The 25,153-nt window shown below is 42.0% G+C and overlaps 1 protein-coding gene across 5 annotated transcripts in view; it reads right to left on the bottom strand.

Annotated features, from left to right (window-relative positions):
- The window catches only part of AAK1 (AP2 associated kinase 1), an 81,029-nt gene that overhangs the window by 50,350 nt on the left and 5,526 nt on the right, over positions 1 to 25,153 (bottom strand). For all 5 annotated transcript variants that reach the window (XM_085313370.1, XM_085313371.1, XM_085313372.1 and 2 more), the window contains exons 3-5: positions 4,294 to 4,412; positions 2,705 to 2,813; positions 383 to 525 (exon numbers count right to left, since the gene is read on the bottom strand). In XM_085313370.1, the coding sequence (XP_085169496.1) occupies positions 383 to 525; positions 2,705 to 2,813; positions 4,294 to 4,412 (371 nt within the window). The remainder of the gene's footprint in view (positions 1 to 382; positions 526 to 2,704; positions 2,814 to 4,293; positions 4,413 to 25,153) is intronic.

Below are 25,153 nucleotides of genomic sequence, written 5' to 3'. Positions count from 1 at the left end.
CTSGATGTGAATCCATGCAACAGATTTATAGTAAGCTCTCTGTGAGTTACCTAATAACATCAATACTKCTTCAAGTGGTAAGGATTCACTGTGAATAACTCATCAGATGCATTCTGGCACATCATCTGTGCAAAACAATTATTCATRAACATTTGTGTTTAAGTAGAGCTAAAGATAGTTAAACATACGGTAAGCAGCAATGAGAGGCTCTTTTTTTTTTTTTATCTTCCAATAAGGAGAGGTATTTACGTCCGCTTTTCCTTATTATTAAGTGCAGAAACCCAGTTATCAGCATTCAAAGCCTGTCTGCTGTTATGCAGGCAGTGAACACACACACACGGAGCACGCACTTCCTCCTGCATTACTGTGGTCCGCAACTCACCTTCAGATCCCTGTGGATTATTGGTGTCTTACACTGGTGCAATCTCGCTACAGCTTCACAGGTGTCACAGAAGATCTGCAGAACCTCGTTCTCTGTGAACCCCGTTTGCAGGCGTTGGTTCATGAGGTTCACCACTTGACCTCCTGAGGAAAACAGACATCATACAGAATACTTGTGCAAGGTTAATTTTGTGCTGTGTTCAAGACTCAACCCTGCCTGACACACCTAGTCTTAATCTGCTCTCCATGAAACTGAGGTTGCACAGGCAAAGCACAAGTAGTTCATGAGTTCAAATTCAAAATTCTTGCCAAGCCCTTCCCCGTGGCTTTTGGCAACCTCTCTCCTTGCATAAATCCAGAGAGTCTGCCGATATGCCGGCAGGCGTTACATCCGATCTTGTCTTTGCCAGTCTCAAACCATTGCTCAATTTAACTTTTCAGGCCCTCATTTACTCGGTTCTATTAACAACCAAGTGTACTTCTGACTAAGCCACATTATCATCTTTCCTRCTCTGCTAAAGAGCTTTTGTCAGACTAGAGAAATATCAAATTTGGCATACTCACCATCCACAAAATAGCCTGCCACGCATAAGCGAGGAGGGGGGGGGGGGCATGGCAGAGGGGCACTCAAAGACCCATGTACCGCTAAACAGTTCAGCTGAAGTCAGGCTGGCACATAGGAAGGGAACCTCCAGACCAACAAAGGCAAGTCTTCACAAGTGAGTAGTGAATTTGCCTCAGCCTTGAGGTTTTGTTACTGTCAAAGCCTTTTCAGACAATTTCCACATAAGATTTCCCCCTCAAAATTCAAAAGATACGTAGAYGAAAACACTAATTTCTGAACTTTTGGCAAAGCAAAACAGCATCACTTAAAATGAGAAGTGATGGAAAACTTGAACTTTTGTAACATGAGGTTAAAGAAAAACTGAGCTTAATAGGACAGTTGTGAACATTTTGTACTCTTAAAACAAGTAAAATTCTGCACAAAAAAAGAATCAATATAGGTTAGAAGCTATGGTTGTCACAAGAGGAAGAGTGTAACAAGAAAAAAAAATCCAATGTATAATAGCAGTTCCTACGGTTCAGTCTGATTGCAGGAGATAGAGGGAGGTGTGTATTAAACATTAAGTGTCTGGCAAAGGCAAGCCAAATAGGAAATACCACCTTGCAGCTCTTCTCCTTCGAAGCTGAACGAAGCACCTCATAGAGAGAAGTGTTACTTTATGTCCCCCAACACAGGCACAGAGGAGAGGCTAAGGAAACTGGAGGAAACGCACACTGAAGCATCAAGATTTACACTTCCTTTCACAGTGGAGTCTGCAATGTGAAGCTGAGTGTGGATTGAGCAGTGCTGGCTGGCCTCTTCTGTACAACACTCCTTGTGACTTTCCAGATTAAGCTTACAGAAAACTTATGTAATGATCCCATCCAAAAAACGTCTCATTGGAGTTCTTCTTTGCACCAGCAAACAAACCCAATCCAAGCTAGTTGAGATTCTTGCATCAAAACAAAGTAGTGAAGACACGATGGCAGGACAGAAGGACGCACACATCCGAAGATGTTTTAAAATCCAGTTGTCCTTGTTACAATACACCTGGCTTTGACTAAAAAGCTGAACAGTCCCAAGAACACCTATTTTCATCAGCTGCCGCCATACAAAACAGCTACAGACTTCTGAGGTCACCTGGCCAAAACACTGTTCTTTGCTTAAGGCTCTCTTCCTGCAACAGGCATTGGAGCACAGCGTATGTGTAATTTTCCAAACACCACATCCTAGCCACAAGACATCAAAGCTCTGGGACAGCTCGAAAATACTGGCAGAGTCTGCCTGGTGGCTAGAGATAGCTGAGCAAAAACGGCAAAGGTAGAAGGCGTACTTCCTTGGCTTCACATTATCCATTTCAGGCTTCCAGAATAATTTCAAGTAAGGTTGAAATGGAAAACAGCTTGCAATACAACATAGAGCAGAGAAGCATTTTATTCCGCAATTTAGCAGCTTTAGAAGAGCTGCTTTAGAAAAGCTGTTATATGTGAACCAGCCTGTGGAAAACAAAAGCACCTATTTAAGGGTGTTTTCTCAAAGCAGGAGGGCTCTAGGGAAGTCCTGGGCAGGAGCAAAGATGGTAACAGTCCTATCAGAGTCAACATAGCCCCATTTCTCCACCTTTAGTTTTGGCTCTGCTTTGTTCAGAATTGCTTATTGGTATAGAAGAAAGGGCCAAGCCTACAAATAGTTTTCGTAAGGGAAAAGTTATGCAAGTTTCCTGTAATGGCTGAAGAGGGACAAACCTGCCACCTACCAACGCACTGTGCCCACGCTCACCTCGGCAGAAGTCCATTAGTATCAGCACTTCCCACACGTCACCGCTGCTTACTGAGTTTATACTGGAGTCAATGTATCCAACAATATTCTTGTGGCCAGACAGATCTCGCTGCAAGACAAATATATTCCGAGTAAAAAAGCTGAGACTCCCAGCTTTACACACACTTGCAGGAACAGTAGCCAGTCCAGTTCCTCTGTTCTACATTCAGCTTTACTACCAGAAGAAATCACCATTCTACTGGAAAAGTTTTGCTCTCTGCTGCACTTTCTGCAATCCTACAGCATTGCAGTTAGGCTCAAAATACTTTACTACACAAAAGCAAGGGAAGAAGCAAAGATTTATTTTAATTGCTGTACTGGTTCTTCAGGACCAAGATTAGCACTTCAGATAGGAGTCAGTGCAAGAGTGAAGAGACCAGCCAAGTAGGACTGCATCTCTGTTTTCACCACTTTCCAGGTTAGCCACACATTTTAAATAGGCACCAAAGTCACAAACAACGGAAAGCATTGGCAAGTAAAATGCCAGTAAACRAGATTTGTGAGCATAGCTAAAACCTTTTAATGTAAGATCTAATCTCAACTTTTTCCATGTAGCATTAGCTATGACGATGAGAAAACATGCCTAAAAGCTTTACTGCACAAACTCCAGAAGTTACTTTTAAAGRTACTAACCTAATTAAAGCTACTTCAAGAAACACACTTAGAATTGCTACAGGTAAGGGCTTCTGACATGAAGATCCCCTGTATCAAACCCATACTTCATGTTATAAGTTAGCAGAATAAGGATTTTGCGTTTTCTTCCCTACCTTGCAATCACTCTATAAGTTCATCAAAATCTTTAAATGCAATTTAAACATGGACATTTCCATATTTGATCAGGTTCCAACCAAAACTAAGCAAATCTCTTTACATGATCTCAATCCTTTTTGAGAGATTCTGAGTTTAAAATAGCTACTCAAAACAGCTATCCTATTGTACAACTCCTTGCATCTAGTAATCTAGAAAAACATCCTTTTTTTTTTTTAATATAACCCTTTCCCTATTTAAAAAGCCCAGGCAGTAACTACCCCACAAATACCATTTTTATTCATCAGCCTCATGAATATTCAGATAGCATTCATCCCCACCAAAAAGGCTAGAAGCTGTTGTGCTATACATTCATCTGGGCTCAGAGGTCTTCCATTTGCATACAACTTGAGTTCAGAGACGGCTGCATTAGAATCAGCAATCTTCTCTGGGTGTAGTCTAAAAGAGAACCTCCCCCCAACCATGTTCACCACTCCAGCACATTCTCATTAAGTTATGGGGTGAAATGCAAGATTTTTGCCCTCCTAATTAGTCTCAGATTCCCTCTCCTTTTCAGTTTGTGTTTTTCTTGACCAMACTATTTCAATTTTAAATAGCCCAACCCAAGATCTTCAGGCACACATGGAACTCCAGGAACTAGGKCTTTCCAAAAATAACGACAACAATCTTGTTAAGAAAACCCACAGAGTTTACAACACTTGACAGATCACAGTCAGAAGGTGACAGGGTTCTCAGGCCATTCCACTCCCAGTTTGGGACCCCAGTGCAAAGCAGTGACTTACCATGATTTGGATTTCTCTTTTGCAGACTTGCAAGTCGTACTCGTTATTAACATACATCCGTTTCAGGGCACATTTCACTCCATTATTAGTCCTTACAAGAAACACTATTGCAAATCCACCTGTAAAAAACACAAAACACCTCATTCATTAATAAAGAAACCCCTCGGTCCCTGCTTCAAAGTCTTACCCCTGTCATCCTCTGCCTTCACAGTGCAGTCAGGAGGAGGAAGACATGCAGCAGCTACAAACGGTGGGAGCGCCCCTTTCATCAGCCTAGTGCCCCAGCTTACATCTTGGCCTAGACAGTTATTTAAGGAAACTTAAAACCRCACGTCACTAAAAACAACCACAACTCTAAAAAGATAAATCTTCAACCAATGGAAGCAAAGGTAACAGTTACCATCTCAGTAATAATGAGCAATTACTGGTTACTTATCCTGCCATATAGTCCTTCACTGCTCCAGTAGTTTTCATTATGAAGAGCAAAGCCGAAGTACAATCACAATGTTGCCTTGGATAGAAATCAAGAGCTACAAAACATGCACAGATTTACTAAAAGCCGAAACTTAAAAGGCTTCCCAACTTTTGAAATATCTTTAAGTTACATTACAAAGCTGATTGACACAAGAAGCAGAACCTCTTCTCCTATATATGGTTTGATATTAGTGCTTAAGAAAAAAAAAAAAAAAGGACAGAAGAACAAGGAGAAAAAAAAAAGAAAGAAAAAAGAAAACACATCCCCCCCCCCCCAAACAATTCATTGTGTGGTCACTGCTACAAGTCAAGCCACAACCCCAAAGACATACTTGACTTGTTTAGGATGAAAGCCTTTCATATGGCATATGGTTAGCAATGCATCAAAATAAAAGGATTTTTCATTTGCAGTCCTGCACAGAAATAGGAAGCACGCTGAGTATAGAGGCACACAGGCTTTTAAGTTTAGCACCTGGCTCTCAGAGATCAGAAGGAATCAGAACAAAAGAATCACCCACATCCGAGTAACGAAGAAGTGATGCACAAGGGTAAAGAGGGAAGCATGATAACATTTTCAATGCTGTAGCCTAACAGCAGTTTGTTCGCTCTGTTACCTGAAGTTACAGTAACATTTCTTTCATGTTTAAGGATACCTAAAGAACCAGTCCAATAGTAAGTTATTAAAGTTATTATTYGATGCTGCTGTAGCACTCAGGAGCCTCAGGATGCAAAGAGCTATAGTTACTACACACCATAACAAGCTAGTCACACCCCAAAGAGCTCTCGTAGTAGAGGTCTGAGCCTTTTGGTGATTCTCACTGTGTTCTCTTTCTACAATCTGCCAGAAAACACCAGGGCAACAATACATACATCATTATATTTGGCATGCTTGCATGTAATTATTACTAATGGTTATCTGGCATCCAACTGATTTCTTCTTATCGTGTGAAAAGTGACAAGCAAAACAACACTAAACTTTACCCGATACATGGCTAAAATAGATTGCCTTTGACAATGCCCGTCTTGCAGTATCTGGTGTTTACAAGCTGTTCACAAAATCAGCAACATAACCATACGGCCCATTGAAGCTATTACTCAAATTGAAATTATTTTTACCAAGAAAATACCGGGGAAGAGCAAGTGACCAGACAACGCTGCCACGTTCGAAGTACAATGCTYGTTTCCGTTATCAAACGGTTTTTATCATGTCTATTATAGCCCATCTCCCAAAAAGCCACAGAAGAGTTAAACCTGCAAATAGCATGTGTGTCAGCACTGGAGCCATTCAATGAAAAAAATCTCTCCGCAAACAAAGTCCTCCATTTTACATATCTATCACAGTTTGTCATAACAACTAGACTTGCTCAAATTAAGACATAAAAATACCCCCTCCCCTTAAACTGCTTCAAGGTTGGGATCTCAAATTACAAGCCATTTTTATAAACTTCTAAACCCTCAGCAGCAGCCTTATTGCTCCTTCCTAGCCACATTCAGCTCAGTTCTGGAGAACAAACACATTGTGCTATCTTTAGTCCAAGGAATGTCTACACCGAAGAAAGCATGAGAGCACTCTAATGATTTCCCTGCCTCCCTTAGAGTCTTTAATGGAGCCACTAGATAACAAGGGACTAGCACCTAGTATGATTTGCCTGATCCCTACATTCTCAAAATATAGTGGGGCAGGTTGGTTTGTTGTTTGGTTTGGTTTCAGTTTTGGCCTTTTTTTTTTTTTAAAACTCATTGAGGAGATCAGATTTGGGCTTTTTTTTCCTACTTTGTGTAGCTTTCCATGGACCACAGATGTACTCTAGAGGAAATATTAAACAAACAAATATATATATATATATATATATATATATAAAAGAGTCTCAGTCATTATCAAAACTTTTTTAGAATCACAAAATTTTTTTTATTTAAGTCAGAGGAAATCCATCAGAAGCCTCCCCTCCCTTCCCAGCCCTTAGTTCTCTTCTCCCAGGCACAAAGGCCAGAAGGATACTGTATCTCTGTTTACAGTCCTACACAGGGCAGAAAGAAACATGAGCTGAGCAGCAAAAAAGAACAATTAAACTTTAAAAATGCAGATCCACTAAATTCAAGGTCTGTCTTCTCCTTTTAAAGGTTTGCTTCAGCTAAAGTGGGACTGGTACCTCTTCTSACCAAGTGCTAATGTCTCATTAGCAAAGTTCTCCTTAAGGTACCCTTCTTCTAGCCCAGTTCCTTGTCCCAGTACTGATTAGAGTACATCCTGCTACCATTCTTACAAGCAGCCACCACCAACTGGCAAAGAAAACTGCAATTTATGCARCACAGAATATAGCTAAACCATCCCAAGAGCTCAAAGGAAACAAACATTTATGATCTTAAGTTATGTATGAAGTTTGTGCTCTCTGGTACAGGACTGCAACATCAACACACTAGGTCTTAACATAACTATGCCCTGGAGCATCTTCCAAACGGAGCAATGGGAGCTATACAAGCCAGGCAGAACAGCAYCCAAAAAAGAAGAAACATTTGTTGAGAAGTTGTCATACATATRTAACAGCACTTAAACAAGTTGCAGGAAAATTGCGTCTTTGTGTCGTTTTTCTCCATTATCTTTAACTCCTGTGAACTTCAGCTGACACCACCACAGATGGAAGYTGTTCAAAATAAGTTATTTTGCTTGAAAATACACCTACCAATTTGGTTACTATATTATTAAACTCCCACTGATTGCAGATTAAAGCATGACAATTTTTCTTCTAGTAAAAGCAGAATGCTTCTCTAGAGAAAAGAAGTATTGATTTAATCACAGTGAATGGCAACCTTGTTCAAGAATCTAGAGCAAGCGACTTTGCCACAAGAGAAGCAAGACAGACAACTCGCATTCACTCAAGAGAGAATGCCTAAGTTTTACTTCCTAGATGTCTATTACATCATCTAAYGCGACCACCTTGGTTACACCAGACCATAACATTCCTTCCAAATAACCATTTACTGAGCCTAGTTTTCGACTGTACCCAAGATATCATCCAGGAAACTGTAACAAAATTCATTCCACATTTAAATCAGAAGCGGTGTAAAAACAACACTTGAATGTATCTGGATTTATCATTTTATTATGGCTTTTACTGCTACTTGGCTTCAGCACCCCCAGCTTTGCATGCAGAGAACGAGACTGCAAAACACGCGCTAAAACAGCATGAGAATGGTCAAATGGGAAAGACGGGAGCAGAAAAGGCACAAAGAACAGCAGTTTCTCACTGCATTTTTCATACACAAATGGTTTCAAGATATTCAAGATCAAAGCCCATTCGCAAGACATACAGGCCAGTTTTCAAAAAAAAAAAAAAAAAAAAAAAAAGCTGAGCACCTACACCTACAAATCAGCTTCCTTTGGAAGCAGCAGGTGCACAGACATACAGGGCAGAGAAATCAGGCCACTGAGTTTTATGCATCGCGCACGTATTTACAGAAACGAGGCCTGACCGTATTCAYGTGACAAAGCAAATCAGAGCTACCACAGGAATCTTCTCCCCTACAGTAGAGGGCTTCAGGCTGCAGGTCACTCCAGGCCAAGGTCAGAGGTGTATCTGTCTTGGTGTTTTCCATAGAACAACTGCTGTGTGCCCGAACATCTGCAAGCGACAGAGATGCCCCTACCAATCTGAACCTTTTAGGTTTATTTCCTTTGGGATCTCTTCTCCAAGAGATATTAGTTTGAAGCTCTGTTCTATCCTTCACCTCGGAATTCCCTCACACATTTATTACCTACTGCTTCACTAYGCATAGCAATGGTTTTGAACCGTAAATCTTGCTCAGGAAAGCAGAAGTCGTCCCAGACTGTTGAATTCCAAAACAAAACAAAAAGTAGAGRTAAAAACAGCACTGCATCATCATTTTAAGGTTAGAGCTTAACATCTGTAAATAGGTTACCAGCTAATATACCTGAAGCATTTTGAACTACTCGAAGCCTTTTCATTGGCAACTATGGCCAATAATTCAGACTAACACTCAAAGAGCAGTCCCAGAAGGACCTACACTTCCATAGCCTTAGCAGTAATTTTGTCAGTAAGCAGCAGACAGAAAATCCAGTTCACATTTTCAGCAAGGTATTACAGAGTACAGAGGAAGAAGGGCCCAGAAGATTGCTGCAAGCTTTGCTTGGCAGCATGAGACTGCCCAGGGCAGTAACACTGTTCAACACAGCCCAGGGAAGTGACTGAGCTACCCAGTATTTGGGCAGCAGCCAGCACTGACTTTCTAGTGGCCTTCGATCATTCTTTCACCTACTATGCAGTGGTACTCAGTTTAAAAAAAAAAAAAGGAGAAAAGGTCTATTTGCAGAAGACGATGAACATCTCCTACAGGTCTCAACAGAAAGGATGGGCACYACCCAGCTCTCACAGACTGCCAAGGGCAGCCTGGTCATTGCAGCGTTGAACAAGCAGATTTTGGTTAGACCAGTCACCCAGCACTCATCTGAATGATAACGGCATTTCACATCATTGTGTTGAAATTACGACACCTATTTCAGCTTTTCACTGTCTTGTGAACAGCTGCTCCTCACTGTCATACCCCTTCTCCTTGCATGCTACCTACCTACTACATTACCTGCCTGACAGCCCCAAGGACTACTCCTAGTCAGTCTTACAACACAACCAATTTCTCTCCGGTTATCCCAGTCCAACCCCCAACTTTGCTAAAATCAAAGAAGAGTTGTCAAGCAATTACATTGCACTACCAGATGCCCATTACAGGACCACTCACTTCTCAATGACAAGCAGGCAAGACAACCCTTGGAATGGCAAGAAATCTCTAGTTTTGACGCAATATGCCAGCTCCAATTTGATAAACAGCCATGCCAGGCTTTGTGCAWCTCCAAGCTAGCCAAGGTCAGCTCAACAGCCTCTGCTGCCTCAAGTGAATTTACATAGCCATGCCATACGTGCAGCCAGGGAGGGTAGGTCGTATGCAATAAAAAGCATAGAAGCAAAAGTACTCCAGGCACTAGGAACATTGTCACAGTCTGTCTTTGCAGGCAGAGTATTTTTTCCCGGTACAGGTATAGAAAGCAAAAGGGAAGAGACTAATCTGGGCGTCCCATGGAAAAACAAAAAACAGAACAAAAACAAATATGGAGACTTTGCAAGCACCAGAATGGAGAAAAGCAACAAACAAGCCTGCAAGATGGTTCAGAGGACATTCTCCCTTACATTCAAAAACAAGGGCCGCCACGTTTAGAAGTCTGGAAGGGAATTAAGCTCTTTGCCCATAAAGCTGGCAGAAGCTAGAATATAGCTCTCACTCTGAAACATAAAAGAATATTTATATGCTCATAGGTATTGACCACCTTCTGCAGGTAGTACACAGCCAGCATCACAGTCATCATCTACTGAGAGCTGCAACAGTCAGAGGAACCATGGGGATGATCAGTGTCATTTGTATTTAACCCTGGATTCCTGTCCACTGCCATCTACTGCTACGAGCGCATGGAAACGTGGCTGTCTTGCCACTCCCTGCTGGCCTGACTATTCCTGCTAACTGCTTTTCAGATGAGCTGAAATAAATAAATAAATAGTAGATAATAAGGGAAGTTCCAATTATCTCCAGTCAATACAGATGTCAGAGCAATTTTCCATGAGGGCTTGTGCAAGCATACTGGCCAATTTCCAGTGCTTGTAGTTATATTTTCAGCCCTTCTGTAATTTCAGCAGGATGCAGAACTCTTCAGTCATGCAAGCTCTGCTAAACTAGGTAAAACCAGCCGCATAAAGCTGCGCACGATCCCCTCTCGACTCCTCACGAGAAGAGAGCGAGGTAAGAAGACAGGATCCCACTGCCTTGATGTGCTTCAGGTGTATTAGACTAAAAATCCCTACACAAGCCTGGAGTATTCTTGTAACCAGTTAGTCACAGGCAGTCAGCAACGCCCATCTGAAAATAAAGTGTAAGATTATATTTGCAAGCTGATGCTGCACTAGCTAATGGTGCCCCTCCCCGCTTTCCCCACAGACAAGATCTTGATTTATACTGAACGTGAAAGAAGATGAAAAGCTGTCCCAAAAGAGAGCAGTGCTTCAGCAGATGTTCTGTCCAGCTATTCAGGCGTCTTCCAGGGCTTCTGCAGCATTTGATTCCCAAAAAACAGTAATGATGCAGAGAGGGTTCACAAGCCACCCGAAGACACTGTTCATTACAGAGCACCTCATGGGAGCTACGAGTCTGGACTAGGATTTTGGTTTGCCAGGCTAAAAGCTTGTGCAACTGGTATGAGAGGCGAGCGCTCCTCTGCTCTGAGCATGCCCAAACTGTCTCATTTGCTTCATGCTACAGAAATTCATTGCTTTAGAGCAGCAGCTGAGAGTTTTACAGCTGCATGTTTCAGCGTTGGAGCAAGAACTGGTAGACAAGAGGTCTACAATCTCATTGTAGATGACTTCAGAAAAAGCATTTGAAATAGCCTTACCTAGGAAACAAGAATAGCAAATCACAGAGATAGGTAAAGCTGGAATGCCTGTAGCAGCTCTGGGACACAGGCACAATATAAAAGTATTCTCAAAGCCCTATCCTGGGGGAAGAAAAGTACAGGGGAGAAAGTAGTAGAGTCCAGACTACTATCAGCTCCTGAATCATTAAAATTGTTTCAGGTAACTAGAATAAAACATTTAAAAGACTTCATACAACACTGCATGACAGAGCTGTTACAACAGTCCAACTTGCTCCAATATTTAAATACTTCAGATGCAATGGAATTCAGTTACTCAAACTTAACTGTAAGTGAATTTGTTATGAGAGATGAAAGCACTAGTTTAATCAGTGCCTTAGAAGTGCGGAAGAGAGATATGCCAGATTCATACTCAAGGGTAAAATCCTTTCCAAAAGTCCTTTTGTTTCCTAGTTATTTAATATCCTTTAGAAACAAGTATTGGAGGAGTCTAAAAACCTATCAGCAAAAGCTGCTGTTAGATTTTTATTTCTATAGCATAGATGCTAAATTATCTCAGACATAACTCATTCCAAGACCCCCTCCCAATACACATCATTAGGTTATCTGCATACACAACCCACTGTTTAAGCTGCATTTAGGTTCTGCTCCAGATCCTCAAATACACCCTATTAGATAATTATGTGAACAGCAAAGAAGAAAACAAGGTATTATTGCAGCCAGGTTTTGTGCCTGCCAGGCAACAGGCCCCCATAACAAGCCTCGTTTTGTTCATGCCGAGTCAAAAAACAGCAAGTTCAACCCAGAGGAACCCTCTCAAGCGCGACAGTGGCTAAAACATCAACTCAAACTATATAACTTGAGTTAATCATAGCCCAACAAAAGACCTAACTGGACTCTGCCCTATACACATAAACCAAAAAGCAAGTTAAGACTTCAGAGTCTGCAGGGTCAAACCCATTTCACAAGTCACTGGTGTTCCCAAAAGACACTGCCTTGTACATGTTATCCTGCTACACTGATCCACCACTCTCCCCTGCAAGAGACATCAGGGGAGCTGAGAGTAGAAATACCAAAGATGATTAGATCTTTAGGCAAAACATCTCCTTTTTCATATCCAGGTCAAAAGCACCTTCCTGAGACCTAAGTGCTGTTTATACAGGAGGACACGAGACAGGTAGCACAATCTCTTCTTCACCACGTATTTGAAAACGTCTTCAGAGCATATACGCATCTTCCTCCTGCAAACATTTTTAAGCTTTGTTTTAGATCACATCTCCCCTCTCACACCCCAAGATTACATYGGATGATCCAAAAGTCACCAGATTTGAAGAGAAAACACTCTCTTTTCGGTTAAGTCACTATGGTGGAAAGTTAGCTGCCAAATCACAAATCCCAATTGGGGTAGGGGGCAGAGAGGTTTTTTTTAAAAAAAAAAAGAAAGAAAGAAAAACACTCACTACTACATTTTAAATTTGCTCCATCATCCTTCTACAAATAACTTAAATAGCTGGAATTATCACAGTTCCTGATAAATATTCTGGATGCCACAAAAAAGCTTTACTGAAATTCTTTTCCAAGCTGGACAAACAATGCATGTGAGTTTTGACCGAAATGCTTCCAACYTTCTGTATTTTATAAGCTCTCTCTCACCCACCTCAGGGCTCCATGGGCTGCCTCACACATGCATCAGTGCTGAGGSGACAGCCAAGTTTTCCTTCAGATGTCCCCAATAACTGCCCCAGGCATATTTAGCCTGCAGGAAGAGCCAGCAAGGCATTTTAAGCCCCTAGTTGTGCTAGCAGGCACTTAATTTTAAGTGCTTTGCTGAACCAGGCACAAAGCCATTCCTTATTTGCACAATACAAATACTTATCGATTCATACCCATCAAGAATTATGTCATATTTTGCCTTATCTTACAAGCCAGAAGAACTTCCTTGGCATTTTCTTTCCTAAGTACAAAGGGCAGGCTCACTCGAACCACTTTTTTTTCCCCCTTCCTCCTCTCTCCAAAGTCAGRATGCTGCGATCCAGTTACAGGAAAACTGTATCAACTCCCTTGCACAGTGTATTTGCAGCCCACCRTTCCCGAAACGTTGCTAAAATGTAAGTTCCCAGCACTACTTTGTTTCATGGCTGTAGCCAGCTGACACACAGATACTGCACATTACCCATCACTGGGCATCATTGCTTGGCAACATCAGAACCATTTTCTCTGCTGCTGTACTGAGAAAGCCACCCTGTATCCTGGACACCTCCTTCCAGCTGGAATAACATGCAGTCATTTAACACAACAAATGTTTTTCCCCAATCGTTACACATAACAGCCGTTCTTGATCATAAAGGACCAAGACACTCACATCTTCTCCAGGGACAGAGACGGCTTCAGCAAACCACAATTTTGGAATCACTTACCCTTTGCTATGAAGGAAAAAAGGCCAAGGAAAATACTTAGGGCAAAGTTAAGCAATACAATATTCTGTAATTACCTTGAATGAAGGCCAAGTTCAGCTGATGTTAGTATCAAGCTCTGTAAGCACATCAGGGAAAAAGCACCAAGACGTGCCAATACTTCTCTCCAGCTCTCAGTGTTAGTTTTCAACACAGAGGCAGATGAATAACCTGGTCTCAGTTCTGCCCAGCTATAAGCCAAGGATGGAAGGGGCCAAGTGACTTGTATGTAGAAAGATGGGGCAAGAGAAGGAGGAAAAAAAAGTAGTCAAGGTCTTCCAGGGTTCTTTCCTCAAGTGCATTGTGGATGCTGAGCTGCAGAGAGTTTCTGAAAGAGCTCTCATTCCTTCTAAAAAATTGTTATTGAGCATCACAAGTCTTGCTGTCAAGCAGAGACCAGCCCAGCAGCTGCTGCAAAAGGCTCCACATTCAATCCCAAGAAAATGGGACAGAACAGCAGTCCATTACTGACTATGCTCCATGTGGGAAGATACTTGGTCTCCCTTGCCACAGATAAATATTTGCTGGGTTATTTTTGAGATTTTTGTTTTAATTATAGTTCTACTACTCAATTGTAATGGTGCATTAGGATTACAGTGCTATTTTTGTTGACATTAATCTGCACTGATGTATTCTTTTTGCTATCTTTCATACCACTTTTCAATTACCCAGAAGGGAGGTATTAATATAGCATACCTTCTAGAAACTATAGCATTTCAAATCCCATTTCCCCTCCCTCCCCCCTTTTTTAATGCAGCTCCTCCATCACTTCTGGGAAATTGCCAGAGCAGGATATTTCACCAAATCAATTTTCTGTTCCAATATTACCCCCTTTTTACTGCCTAATCCTCCCACAATCTGGGACTGTGATTGTGAAACGTTCTGCCCTTGACACTTCACAAGGAATCAGAATGGCTGGGATCCACTGCACATTATTTCTGCTTTATCAAGCATTTGTAATGTCCTTAGAGAGAAATGCCAGAAAGAAAAAGAAAAAAAAAAGAAAAACACAAAACAAACCCCCCAGGACTCATTGTTAAAGTAGTTCAAGGTTTAATTAAGAAGCCACAGTAACGAGGCAGACTTTGCATTACGGCTGTAACATCTGTGATCAGATCTATCACTGCACAAGGAAAGTAAATATGACACTGGTGCAATCCGATTTACTGAGCTCAACCTGGAACACTCTCTCTGCTTCCACTTTCTTGAGATGGACGTTGCCGGAAACATAGGCATTTTGCAAACAGGTCTTCTGTCATTTAAATCATGGTCTTAGAGAATTGCATATGCTACTAGTGTAGGAGAGCCTAGCATTAATACAAAAGGAATAAAATTAAGAACCTGACCAGAGATGGTGTGGGTCAGTATGATAACATACGTATTATAGCAGCAGCATGAAGGAAAGCCCTGCTTACGCAGCCCATGTCACAGAGCTCCGATCTGCAGGCCTAAGTTCTCCAGGCGGTCCCCAGAAAGCATATTTGCCCCACAAGGGCACCTACAGCTGCCCAACCAGGGCAGGTCCAGAAAGGATCCTTCAAATACAGCAGCTTGCAATAAAAGGCTGGTACTGGCTTACTGTCCCCTTCCAAACTGCCAAAGGGAAAGTTGTTCTCTGCACTGGCAGGAGTTACTTGGGAGTGGACAGCGTGGCCTGCTCACCACTGCTAGTAACTCTTGTTTCTACAGTTTTTTCCCCCCTCGTTCTTTTCTCCCCTGAATCAGCTGAGGCTTTTGAACTATACCAAAACACAGTTTTAATCATTCAGGCATCAGAGGATAAGATTAGAGGGTTTAGGTAAGTATCATCTTAATTGGATGGGATTGAAGTTCACTCAGGAACCCCTCTCATTACATTTTGGATATAGCACAACATATTACCAACAGGAAAACACATTTGTAAGGGCTTCCCAGTACTGTCAAGTATCATTARTGGCCCTGACTGTAGCCAAGAATCTTGTCTTAAAACTGAGTATTAGACCCACTGCACACAACTGTCTTCACTGTGGTGAAAGGCTAGTCACCAATTTAGTCAAAGAGCATTTCTTCCACTCTCTGCTTTGTTAGAGGGCAGAACACACTAATCTACTACTATGAAGCCTGCAYGTGAAAGGGCACTTCAATTTTCCCCAAGCGAGGGTACAAGACTCCCTGCAATGAAACAAAAAACTGCAGAAACACTAGCAGTATCTTCTTCTTTTTCAAGTATTTTCTTCCTCCCCCCTTTTTTAAGTAGTCATCTCCACCAGGAAGGTRAGCACTTGAGACTTTCAGACTCTTGTCTCCAGTGGTTTCCTAGCGTTATTTCTGACACACAAAATTTGTACAAATAAGAGGATTTTCTTCTTGCCTCTCACAGAGTCACARTAGTCCAAAGCAGAAAGGTCAGGGATGACAAAACTGATGGGCAGAGGTAAGCCTTCTCCAAGCTCATTTCATCCTCTCCTAGTTGCAAAGGGTGTTGGTGAGCAATAGAGGACTGTCCCACTGAAACAGTAAGGCCCAAYGTCACTGCATCAGTCTGACATTTCACCTACCTCAGCCTCCTACTGACAGGGTTGACTACACCCATAACCACTCCTGACACATCTAACCAACCTGTTCTTTAACTCCTCTAACACATGCTCCACAGGTTCTCAAGCAGTTTATCTTTGGGGTGTTGTTATCCTCACTGTCAGGAAGTCTCACACTCTCCATTGTCTTGGATTTACTCTCAGGTTCTTATCCTGGACACCACAGACTTCAATAAGCAACTGACACTGTTTTCTCCACTGCCATCTGCATAGCTGGAGGCACTGTACCTGGATACATCTTTCCCAGATTACCTAGCACAAAAAGGCTTAAAATAACAGTTGTTGCTTTAATGTTCTCCTTCCTCTGTGTTTTTACTGGACTGTTTTATTACTACTTACACTGCAATGGAAAGTCATCAAGACACATAGGGTTTGGGGTTTAATTAATGCTGCTGACTCATTCTCCCACTCAATTCCATAATCCCTTGGTTATATTAGGGTATTTACACATTATTTTATATCCCTACAAGCAAAGATACTTCACCCTGAAGTTGTACACACAGAAATCACATAGCATATCCTAGAGCCACAGGCTTGTATAATGTCTCATGAGTAAGCGATCATAATTGGTGTTCGTTTCCCACAATCCAGGGTTCAAAATAAAGATTCTCTTTACAGAGGCTATGTTTTGTTAACAGACTGCAACATCAAGCATCAAGTAGTTACAAGGCTTTCAGCCACCAGCTGAAACATAACAGGCTGTCACACAGAAACCTACAACCATAAACGTGGCTTGAGCAATTTTCTTAGGATAGCAGTGAAAACAGAGGCGAGACACAGGACATACTGCACTGAGACAACAGAAAATGCAGTACTGTGCAAAACCAGGAAAGCCAGAGTACGAACTCTGTCTTACTGCAGGCCATGTTCCTCCAACTTCAAGTGGGATGGGTGCGTGCATGTGTTTTAAATACTAGAGTCCAGTTCTGAGCAGAAACAAAACAAGAAMCACTGCCAACACATTCTCCAGCTGAGAAAAGCAGATAATAATGCTAAACTAAACAGGTCTACTCTCAGCTGAGATTTTCCACTTCAACGGAAATAGCAAGCTTTAAAGTGTTGGGTTTTTTTCTTAGTTTTGGYTTTTTGTGTGTTCTTTTTAAAGTCATTTGACTTATGCTAAATCAAAATAGTGCCAAATTTTAGGGACTACTTCAGTCTAAAAGGCTTGCTCAGGCATCTCCTGGTTGCTTTTGGCTCATGAGCGTAGTATTTGCAGCAAGCTATTATGATGACCTATACGTATCGGGAATATGAACTACTGCTCTTCGCGTGGCAGAGAGCAGGGTCTATGCCCTGYATTACAGGGGTTCTCCTTTAGCTCAAGGGCTCTAAAACACAAAGATGCAAGTCCTGTAGTCCACACAAGCCTAATCATTACAAAGCAGATGAGAGCAGAAAAGAAAGCATGCACAGACGCATCAGACCTCATGAAGTTCACCATGCTCATTACCTTAGAAGATGCCTCTGCACAAAGAGGCAAACTCTATTATTAAAAACAAACAGCCAAAATTAAACTGTAAAATCTGGTTCGTTTACAAAACTTTCAATTGTGGGTTAGTCTGTTGCTTTAGAGCTGCTTCCATTGCCCCTAAAAGGCATTTTAAAAGGCTCAGCACTGGAGCCGAGATAGAACTGCTCTGGGAAACTTACCAAATCAGATCTTGAAACATCAACCACCAATTAAATAGTCTTAACATTTAAGAGTTATCTTCAGGGCAAAAAGAAAAAAAAAAGCACACCACTAATTTTAGTTGAAAGAGCTTCTTCTGAATAAGTAGGAATGGTCAAAATTACTCCAATTTCATCCAAGATACGACCATTTTAAGTGACTGAGGAGCCAGAGTTACATAACTGTGGAGGGAACAGAGAGTATGCATATATATATGTACACACACACACACACACACACACACACAAATATATAATATATAAAACAGAAACAAAGCCTCAGGATTTCAAGTCACGAAACCTGGAACAGGTACAAATACCAGAAACATCAGCCGAGACCTACATCTCCCCAGATGTAATTCTAGGCAGCTGCAAATTTAGCTAAGCAAGTCTGTCTGCAACAAGATCAGAAATTTAATAGTGACCATACCCAGAAGRAGGCTGCAATAGTGACACAACAGGAAGGCGTCATGAATGCTCCAAGTTAAATTGAACTTAAAGGAAACTGAGCTTCTCATTTTGTAAGTACTTTTAGTTTTACTAAGGTAAATAGTTGAAGAGCATCAATGCCAGTTTCATGTCAAATTATCCCAGGCTCATCCTACAGGCATGTGGCAAGCTTTTGCAAAGTACTCCAATTTTACCTCCCCTCKGTGCAGAATATGCAAGGACTGTATACAGTTTATTTCCTCCTAACAAAGGCAAGGGCTTCACAGGTTAGGGTCTACTGACAGAGGAAAGCAGCATCAGGAAGTCAGGGGAGACTATGAGAGTGAAATCTTCCTATAGCAATACCAGTTCTGAACAGACCAGGTCATCAACACAAACAGACGATCCTCTGTTTCACACAGAGGGTCTGTGGCAGAGAGGAGAATTACACATCCAACTCTAAAGCTCCATGTCTCAAGGTTTAAGTGCGAGGCTCTGCACTCTTTCACCAACAGTAACCACTTTAAGCAGCAACAAATTCTTCGTGCCCCTGCCAGGCTCACATTTGAGCTGGAAACAATTTTGTCTCCACAAAGTAAAATTTGCACATATGAGTAATAAAGTCTGCATGCTTCAAGGCTTAAAACAAGAGGAGCCCCCATTGCTGGCCAGCAACAATCCATTATGCAGCTCCACACTGAGCAAGTTAGCTGGGCATAGGAAGTCCAGCACCTTGGTTGGACTAGATGATCTCCAGAGGTCCCTTCCAACCTTACCATACTATGACCTTGGTAAGCTTTGTGCCACATACAAAATGCAACTACTCCACAACTGATTTAGTGGGAAAGGGGAAAAACAAACAAGAACAAACAGAAAAACAACCTTCCCTCCTAAACAGCTATGAAGGTATCTTCAGAGCCATGCACATCCACCAGATGATACACACTTWTAAGGCAAAAAAGACTGCCTCCAATACTGCAGCAAAACCCAAGGTGGGCAGCCAAAGTCCTGCCAGTAAGAAACTCCTCTCATTAGAAACTCAGGGAAGCCGCAGCTCACCAGTTCCAGCTGTAGTGTTGGTTAAGCTTCAGTCTTTAAATACCAACAGACAAACCTTAATAAAGCACCTAAAATATTTAATGTAGTGAAGGATTTCTTCTCCCAAGGTAAAACAAAGGCTTATACTTACTTAGAACTGATGGGTCAGATTCTCAGCTAGAGTAAAGCGCAGTCTTACTTAGCCCTACACAGATTTACCATAGCTGAGAACCTTAATGTGATTATCCAATATTACTAACATAATTATAGAGCCCCTTGCTTAGTGTCATTGCTGCAATATCTAGGCCATGACAAGACAGATTTGGATTTACAGGCTCCACCCTCTTCTGGGTACTTTATATAGGCAAGACAACGTCACAGTTAACGTTAGCATGGGAGTCAGCGGTCAGGAGCATCTAAACCTCTCCACTGTGCAAAATGATAGGACCACAGATGTCACCTGACACAGAACCAAAAGCATGTGCTTTACCTCTCCTAAAATTAGGAGAGCAAGACTAGCTGGCTAGAGTTTGTTGCATGTTTGCTAGGGTTTTGGTGGATGTTTATTAGCTATGACCCTCACAAGTGCAAACAGCCACTAAATATTTAAATCTTAGGCATTTTCATTGCACTGATGACGCAGGAAAAGGTTAATTGCTTCTCCCTCGCTTCTCTGGCTTTTGCTTTGATAGGCCTGATTTTAAGCTGTTTAACTTCATTTCTTCACATTTGCCATAGTCACATCTAATAACAGAACTTCAGGACCTCTCCCTCAGCTCCCAGCCAGTTCCCTGGAGAAAGTCAAAAARGGAGCTCTAAATTACAAGGTAGATGAAGAAAGGAAGGGGGAAAGAAATGGGGGGGGGGAGAAATTCATCTCTGGCATGCAACAGCATATTAAAAGCCTGAACCATCAATGGGCAAGATGCACGCTATGCATTAACCCTTCATTCCCTTTTAAGTTTTAATTTGAGGGTTGAAGTAACCTCTTGCACTACGTGTTCTCCAAGAACAGATGTGGAACACAGCCTGGACACCTTGAGCAATGGACTGAATTTTAAAGCATTTGAGACAGCAGTTCCATCAAAAGCTCACTGAAAAGATCACTGAAAGCTATGGGACTGTATTACCCTTCAAAGCAGGAAGCGTGCTTAAACGTTCACACAGATATATTTGGTGGGCATGTGCTCTGTTTTAGTCCTGTGCATCCACTTGATTCCTCCCTGACAGGCACACTTAGGAACTCAAAAGCTGAGGAAACAGTGTTTTATTACTACGCAACAACATACACTGGTTCCTGGCAAATTACTTTGCAAAGCAGATTCAGTCCATCTCTGTTGTGACAATTTTAGTCCTTGAACCTCCAATCTAAAGACTAAAGGAATAAAAATAAAAAATGAATAACATTATTGATCGTGAATAACTCATCTTTAAAAAAAAAAATCCATTTGTTCAGTTATCAGCCAGGCCTCCGAAAAGCACATTTCAGCTGCTATTATTCCAAGCAGCTGCTAATAGCATCCGAGATCTCATTCATCTCCAAGTGAAATTAGCTATGGCATAAACATGCTGTGGAGAATGACTGTTCTGAGTGATCATGATTGGAACTGCAAAGCCAGCAAGAAGCTGCAGCAACTGCATGCAGCTGAAAAGCTTCACTGGAAATGCAAAGACGACAAGAATCACATCTCCAGGAAAAGAGTGAAAAACAACACTAGCTGARTGAGAGCTGGTCTCTGCTGGAGGTTGGGGCGAGAGAGGAAAGAGAAAGTAAGATTAAACTGCCCAGGGCACAGAGTGGTTTTTAACTGGACCTGCTTGTAAAGGCCAGTCAGAGGRCTTACTAGAGCCCTTAAATGCTATGGTAACAGCAAACTCCATTCTGAAAGCAATTATGCAAGGATCCAAAGAGAGCTCACGGCAACAGACAAGTTAAATATTTAGGAATTTCAATTACTATGGCAGCACCCAGACATCCCTATTGAGCAAAGTAGCATGGAAAATGAGAGAAACGTTACCGTGGACCTTCGGGGGGGGGGGGGGGGGGGGGGGGGGGGGGGGGGGGGGGCCGCGGGGGGGGAGTTTACAGCCAACATGATACTTCACTTCAGGAGATCCACAACATCCTTATTTTGTGGAGGTTTGTTTTAAATAAATGCAGATTTTTCTTCTGCTTAAACTTAGAAATCCAGATTTCAACCTTCTCCAGTTAAAATACAGAAATACTCAAGCCACAAATGCACCATCTCACCGAGTAACAAAAAACACAAGCTAAGGACTAGATAATATTCCTCTAAAAGAGAAGAGGATATGCTAATCAAACCCTGAAGTCAGCAATGAACTTTTCAACTCCTCAGTATATGCCAAGCATGGAGAGAGGTTTCTACTATCACACTAGGCAGCTCTCAGGGAATTCAAACTACTTGGTTACAGTCAGGAGCACACGTTATTTGTCATTCAGCCCAGCAAAAAGCACAGCCCTGCATGRAGCAGCACTTTCAAGTTTTTCAGAGATACACAGGCACAGAAGAGAGACATGACAGGCATGTGCCCGGCCGTTCATTTATCAGACATCCAGGAACAGGAAAGGGTTGCAGAGGTCCAGAACAGCAGCTGACAGAGCGGCTCTTGTGACTGTTACTCACAAGCCCACATTCAAGATTTAATTCACCAGCCTGCATGAATTTATGTAACTACTTGAGAATCTCAATTTACATGTGTGCGCCCAATTTACAGATGTACATACCTCCAGCCTGCTTGGTGGCAGAAACAGCTTCAAAAGTACAATGCAAGTGCTTCTTTCTTATCAAGATTAAAACAAATCAAAAGGTAAAAAAACCCAACATCTGTTTCTTATGTTCTCAAAATAGCATCATTTGTATTGAAAAAAGTCAACATCTGTTTAATCCAGTCATATGTTCTGCTGACTGTTCTGTTTGAAAGGTTGAGTTTGTGTACTTTCCTGTGGTCTCTGAATAACACTGCATCTTTAGAAGATAGTGTGTTAACTCTCATGTCATGATCAGCTGCAAAATCACCGCTATCTGCATCTAGAGAGGCTCCTTTTCTAAGACAACACCTAAGAGGATGACATGCAAGCATATTTCGTTCCAAACACAACCATTGAGGCTCAGCAGGCACAAGCAAGGGCAGCCAGGGATCTCCCAAGAGCACGGGCAGTCTTCGATCTGTGTTTGCGTTACGTGACACAGAGGCCTAGTCCGTGATAAAAGTTCTTTAATACTACAGTGACGTGAATACTAATGACACTGTGGTTAAAACATTACATGAGGAGTTAGGCTTGCTTTTAGTCCAAAGGCTTTGTCACTGCTTTCCTACATAGTCCTCATCAACAACAACAGGTGTGCCAGAGCACACACGTGCTTCTCTCTCACAGATCCTCCTCATAAGGACATTTTATTTTTTGAGAATTCCATCACATTTTTCATGTAGTCAGCCATTTACATACCCTCTGCTATTGCATACTTTCTGCTAAAGGTCATAAAGACAGTTATTTAACCACAGCCCAAGAGTCAACAATGGTCACAAGTATCTTCATGAGAASGAACTGCAGTCGTAAGACAGGGATTTCCTATTGATCCACCTTACTCCTCTGAAGCAGCACCTAAATGTTTGAGAAGAGGTCTTTATTTCCAAAGCACTTTACAAGTCAGAAGCAATTAATCCTTCAGAGGCTCCTAAAAGGTAACTGAAGTATCACTGACTTACCAGATCAGCCTCACTGAGAAGACAAAGTAACGGGTGTGTACTTTTGCACTCCACTGCCATCACCGCTGGTTATCTGTGTTCAAGTCTTTTAAAACACTTTATGCCACTGCTTATTCCCACAATCCTGAATAGTTTTTGCACACAATGCAGGATAGCAGCATAGTCACAAAGCTTTTCTTAAAAAGAGGTATACTGCATCAAGCCAGAGGTTCATCTTGCTCACTGTGGTGCTTTGAACAGAAGCAGATATGCACAAAAAGCCTGCAAAAACCAGACCTTGCCATGCTGTTCGTGCCATGCTGCACTTCTTTAAGAGACAAGCTTTGAGTTTATTCTACTGCTGTCATAAGAGCTTTGCAGCCAAAGCACACATCAACATTGCAAGCATGATTTAGGTTACAGAAATACAGGAGACAGGTTAGATTTCAGCGTTTAAATAACAGCTTCACAAGACTATTTTACTATCACACCCTCCTGAATAAATACCAAATGTCTTTTTTAAGCATTCACACAAACACTTTGGGATCTCCTCCTTATTATAGCCCTATGAACACCAAATACAAAGCAAAAACACCACATTCCTAAGACTTGTTAGGAATCTGGTTCACACCTATTGTGCCCCTTACCACAGTAATAGCTTTCAGCTCAACTCTCACAGAGATGTACGTGTATGTATGCAAAGTCTCTGCTTGGGCAACTCTGCTGCCGATGGCTTTTTAAAATTTTAATCTATGAGATCATCCATCACTAGTACGTAATTTGTTTCTGCAGAACCATGAAGCAAACCAGATGCTAAGAGCATCTTGTTCCAAAAAGGTCTTTAATCCAATCCTGTGACACATGGCCTGGGGTCCTGATGTCAGCAAGGGTTCTGACACAGAGCAGGTATAAGTTCATGCACAAATCACATGGGTGCCAAGAGCACTCTCATTCAAAACACGTAGAGGCAGTATTTGGGAGAAAACACAGACTGCAATTAAAGCACTCAATCTGGCAGGCCAGAGATCCATCCCTGCTTTGGCCACACACACTGTGCATTGCTTCATCTTCTCACCTCAGTATAATATTTCCCAGCAGCCCTGCAAGGAGCGGAAGTACATTTTAAATAGTCCATGCCAGGATGCTCAGATACTCTGGCAACAGGGCAGCAAGAGCTCCTTCCATCAGGGGAGCCGCAGCAGCTCTCCTCTGATTTCATGCTACTGTGTCACACTGTAGACAGCTATCACTAACCTTCAGTTCATTCAGGGGCAATTTCTATAGCTTCAAAAAAAGAGAGGAGGGAAGACTCCCACAACAAAAAAAAAAGCCCCAATGGGACTTGTGTTGCACTTCAGCCTTTCCAAATCTTCTCCTTGTGCTTATAATTCATTGTCAGTATTGTTCTTGCACTCAAAGTAGTGCAGCAGACAGTATCCAGTTTAGGGAGAGGGGTTTCTAATGCATTACTGCCACAAGGGCATCTCTCTCATCCCTATTCAAGAACGAAGGCATCCTTTCCTGGAACATTGTTTATTCAGTTACCCCTTGTTATCAAAAGAACTCTGTAAATTGAGCCTGCTTTTGGCATGTTTCTCCTCAGAGACTTCCTGTCTTCTTCCAAATATGAAACACAAGTACACTTTCTTAGCACAAACCAAGGCACATGGGTTGTGACCTTCCAGAAGAGCAGCAACAAGCCTTGCAGCYGGCAAGCTGCTTTCCCAACAGACACAGCCTCAATTTGTCCAATTCACCGCTTGCGCTTCCTACCAAGGAAGCGGTTTTCTGTCTCCACGGCAAGTGAGCATACCTGATCGGTTCTGACTCCTTATTAGCCATGATTAATGCAGGTGGGAGAGCTTGGAAAGCAGTGAATGCTAAACTCAAAGCCGATTCCAGCTGGTCTTCAGCACATTATAGTTTACCACCTGCTCTCTTGAATATCAACAGCTCCTGTGCACAGGGGAGAAGGGCCATGGGACAGTAAAAACCATCAYAGGAGTATCTGCTCTTCTCGGATCCAAAATGTTATTGCTGGAGTCACAGCCAGAGGTTAGTAACCTCTTTGTATATAGCTACCA

This window comes from Rhea americana, unplaced genomic scaffold (assembly GCF_003343005.1).
Source record: "Rhea americana isolate MKP2758 unplaced genomic scaffold, rheAme1 scaffold_383, whole genome shotgun sequence".
NCBI classification, from domain to species: Eukaryota; Metazoa; Chordata; class Aves; order Rheiformes; family Rheidae; genus Rhea; species Rhea americana.
The sequence above is the reverse complement of the archived record's forward strand: the minus strand, read 5'-3'. Positions and strand labels throughout refer to the sequence as shown.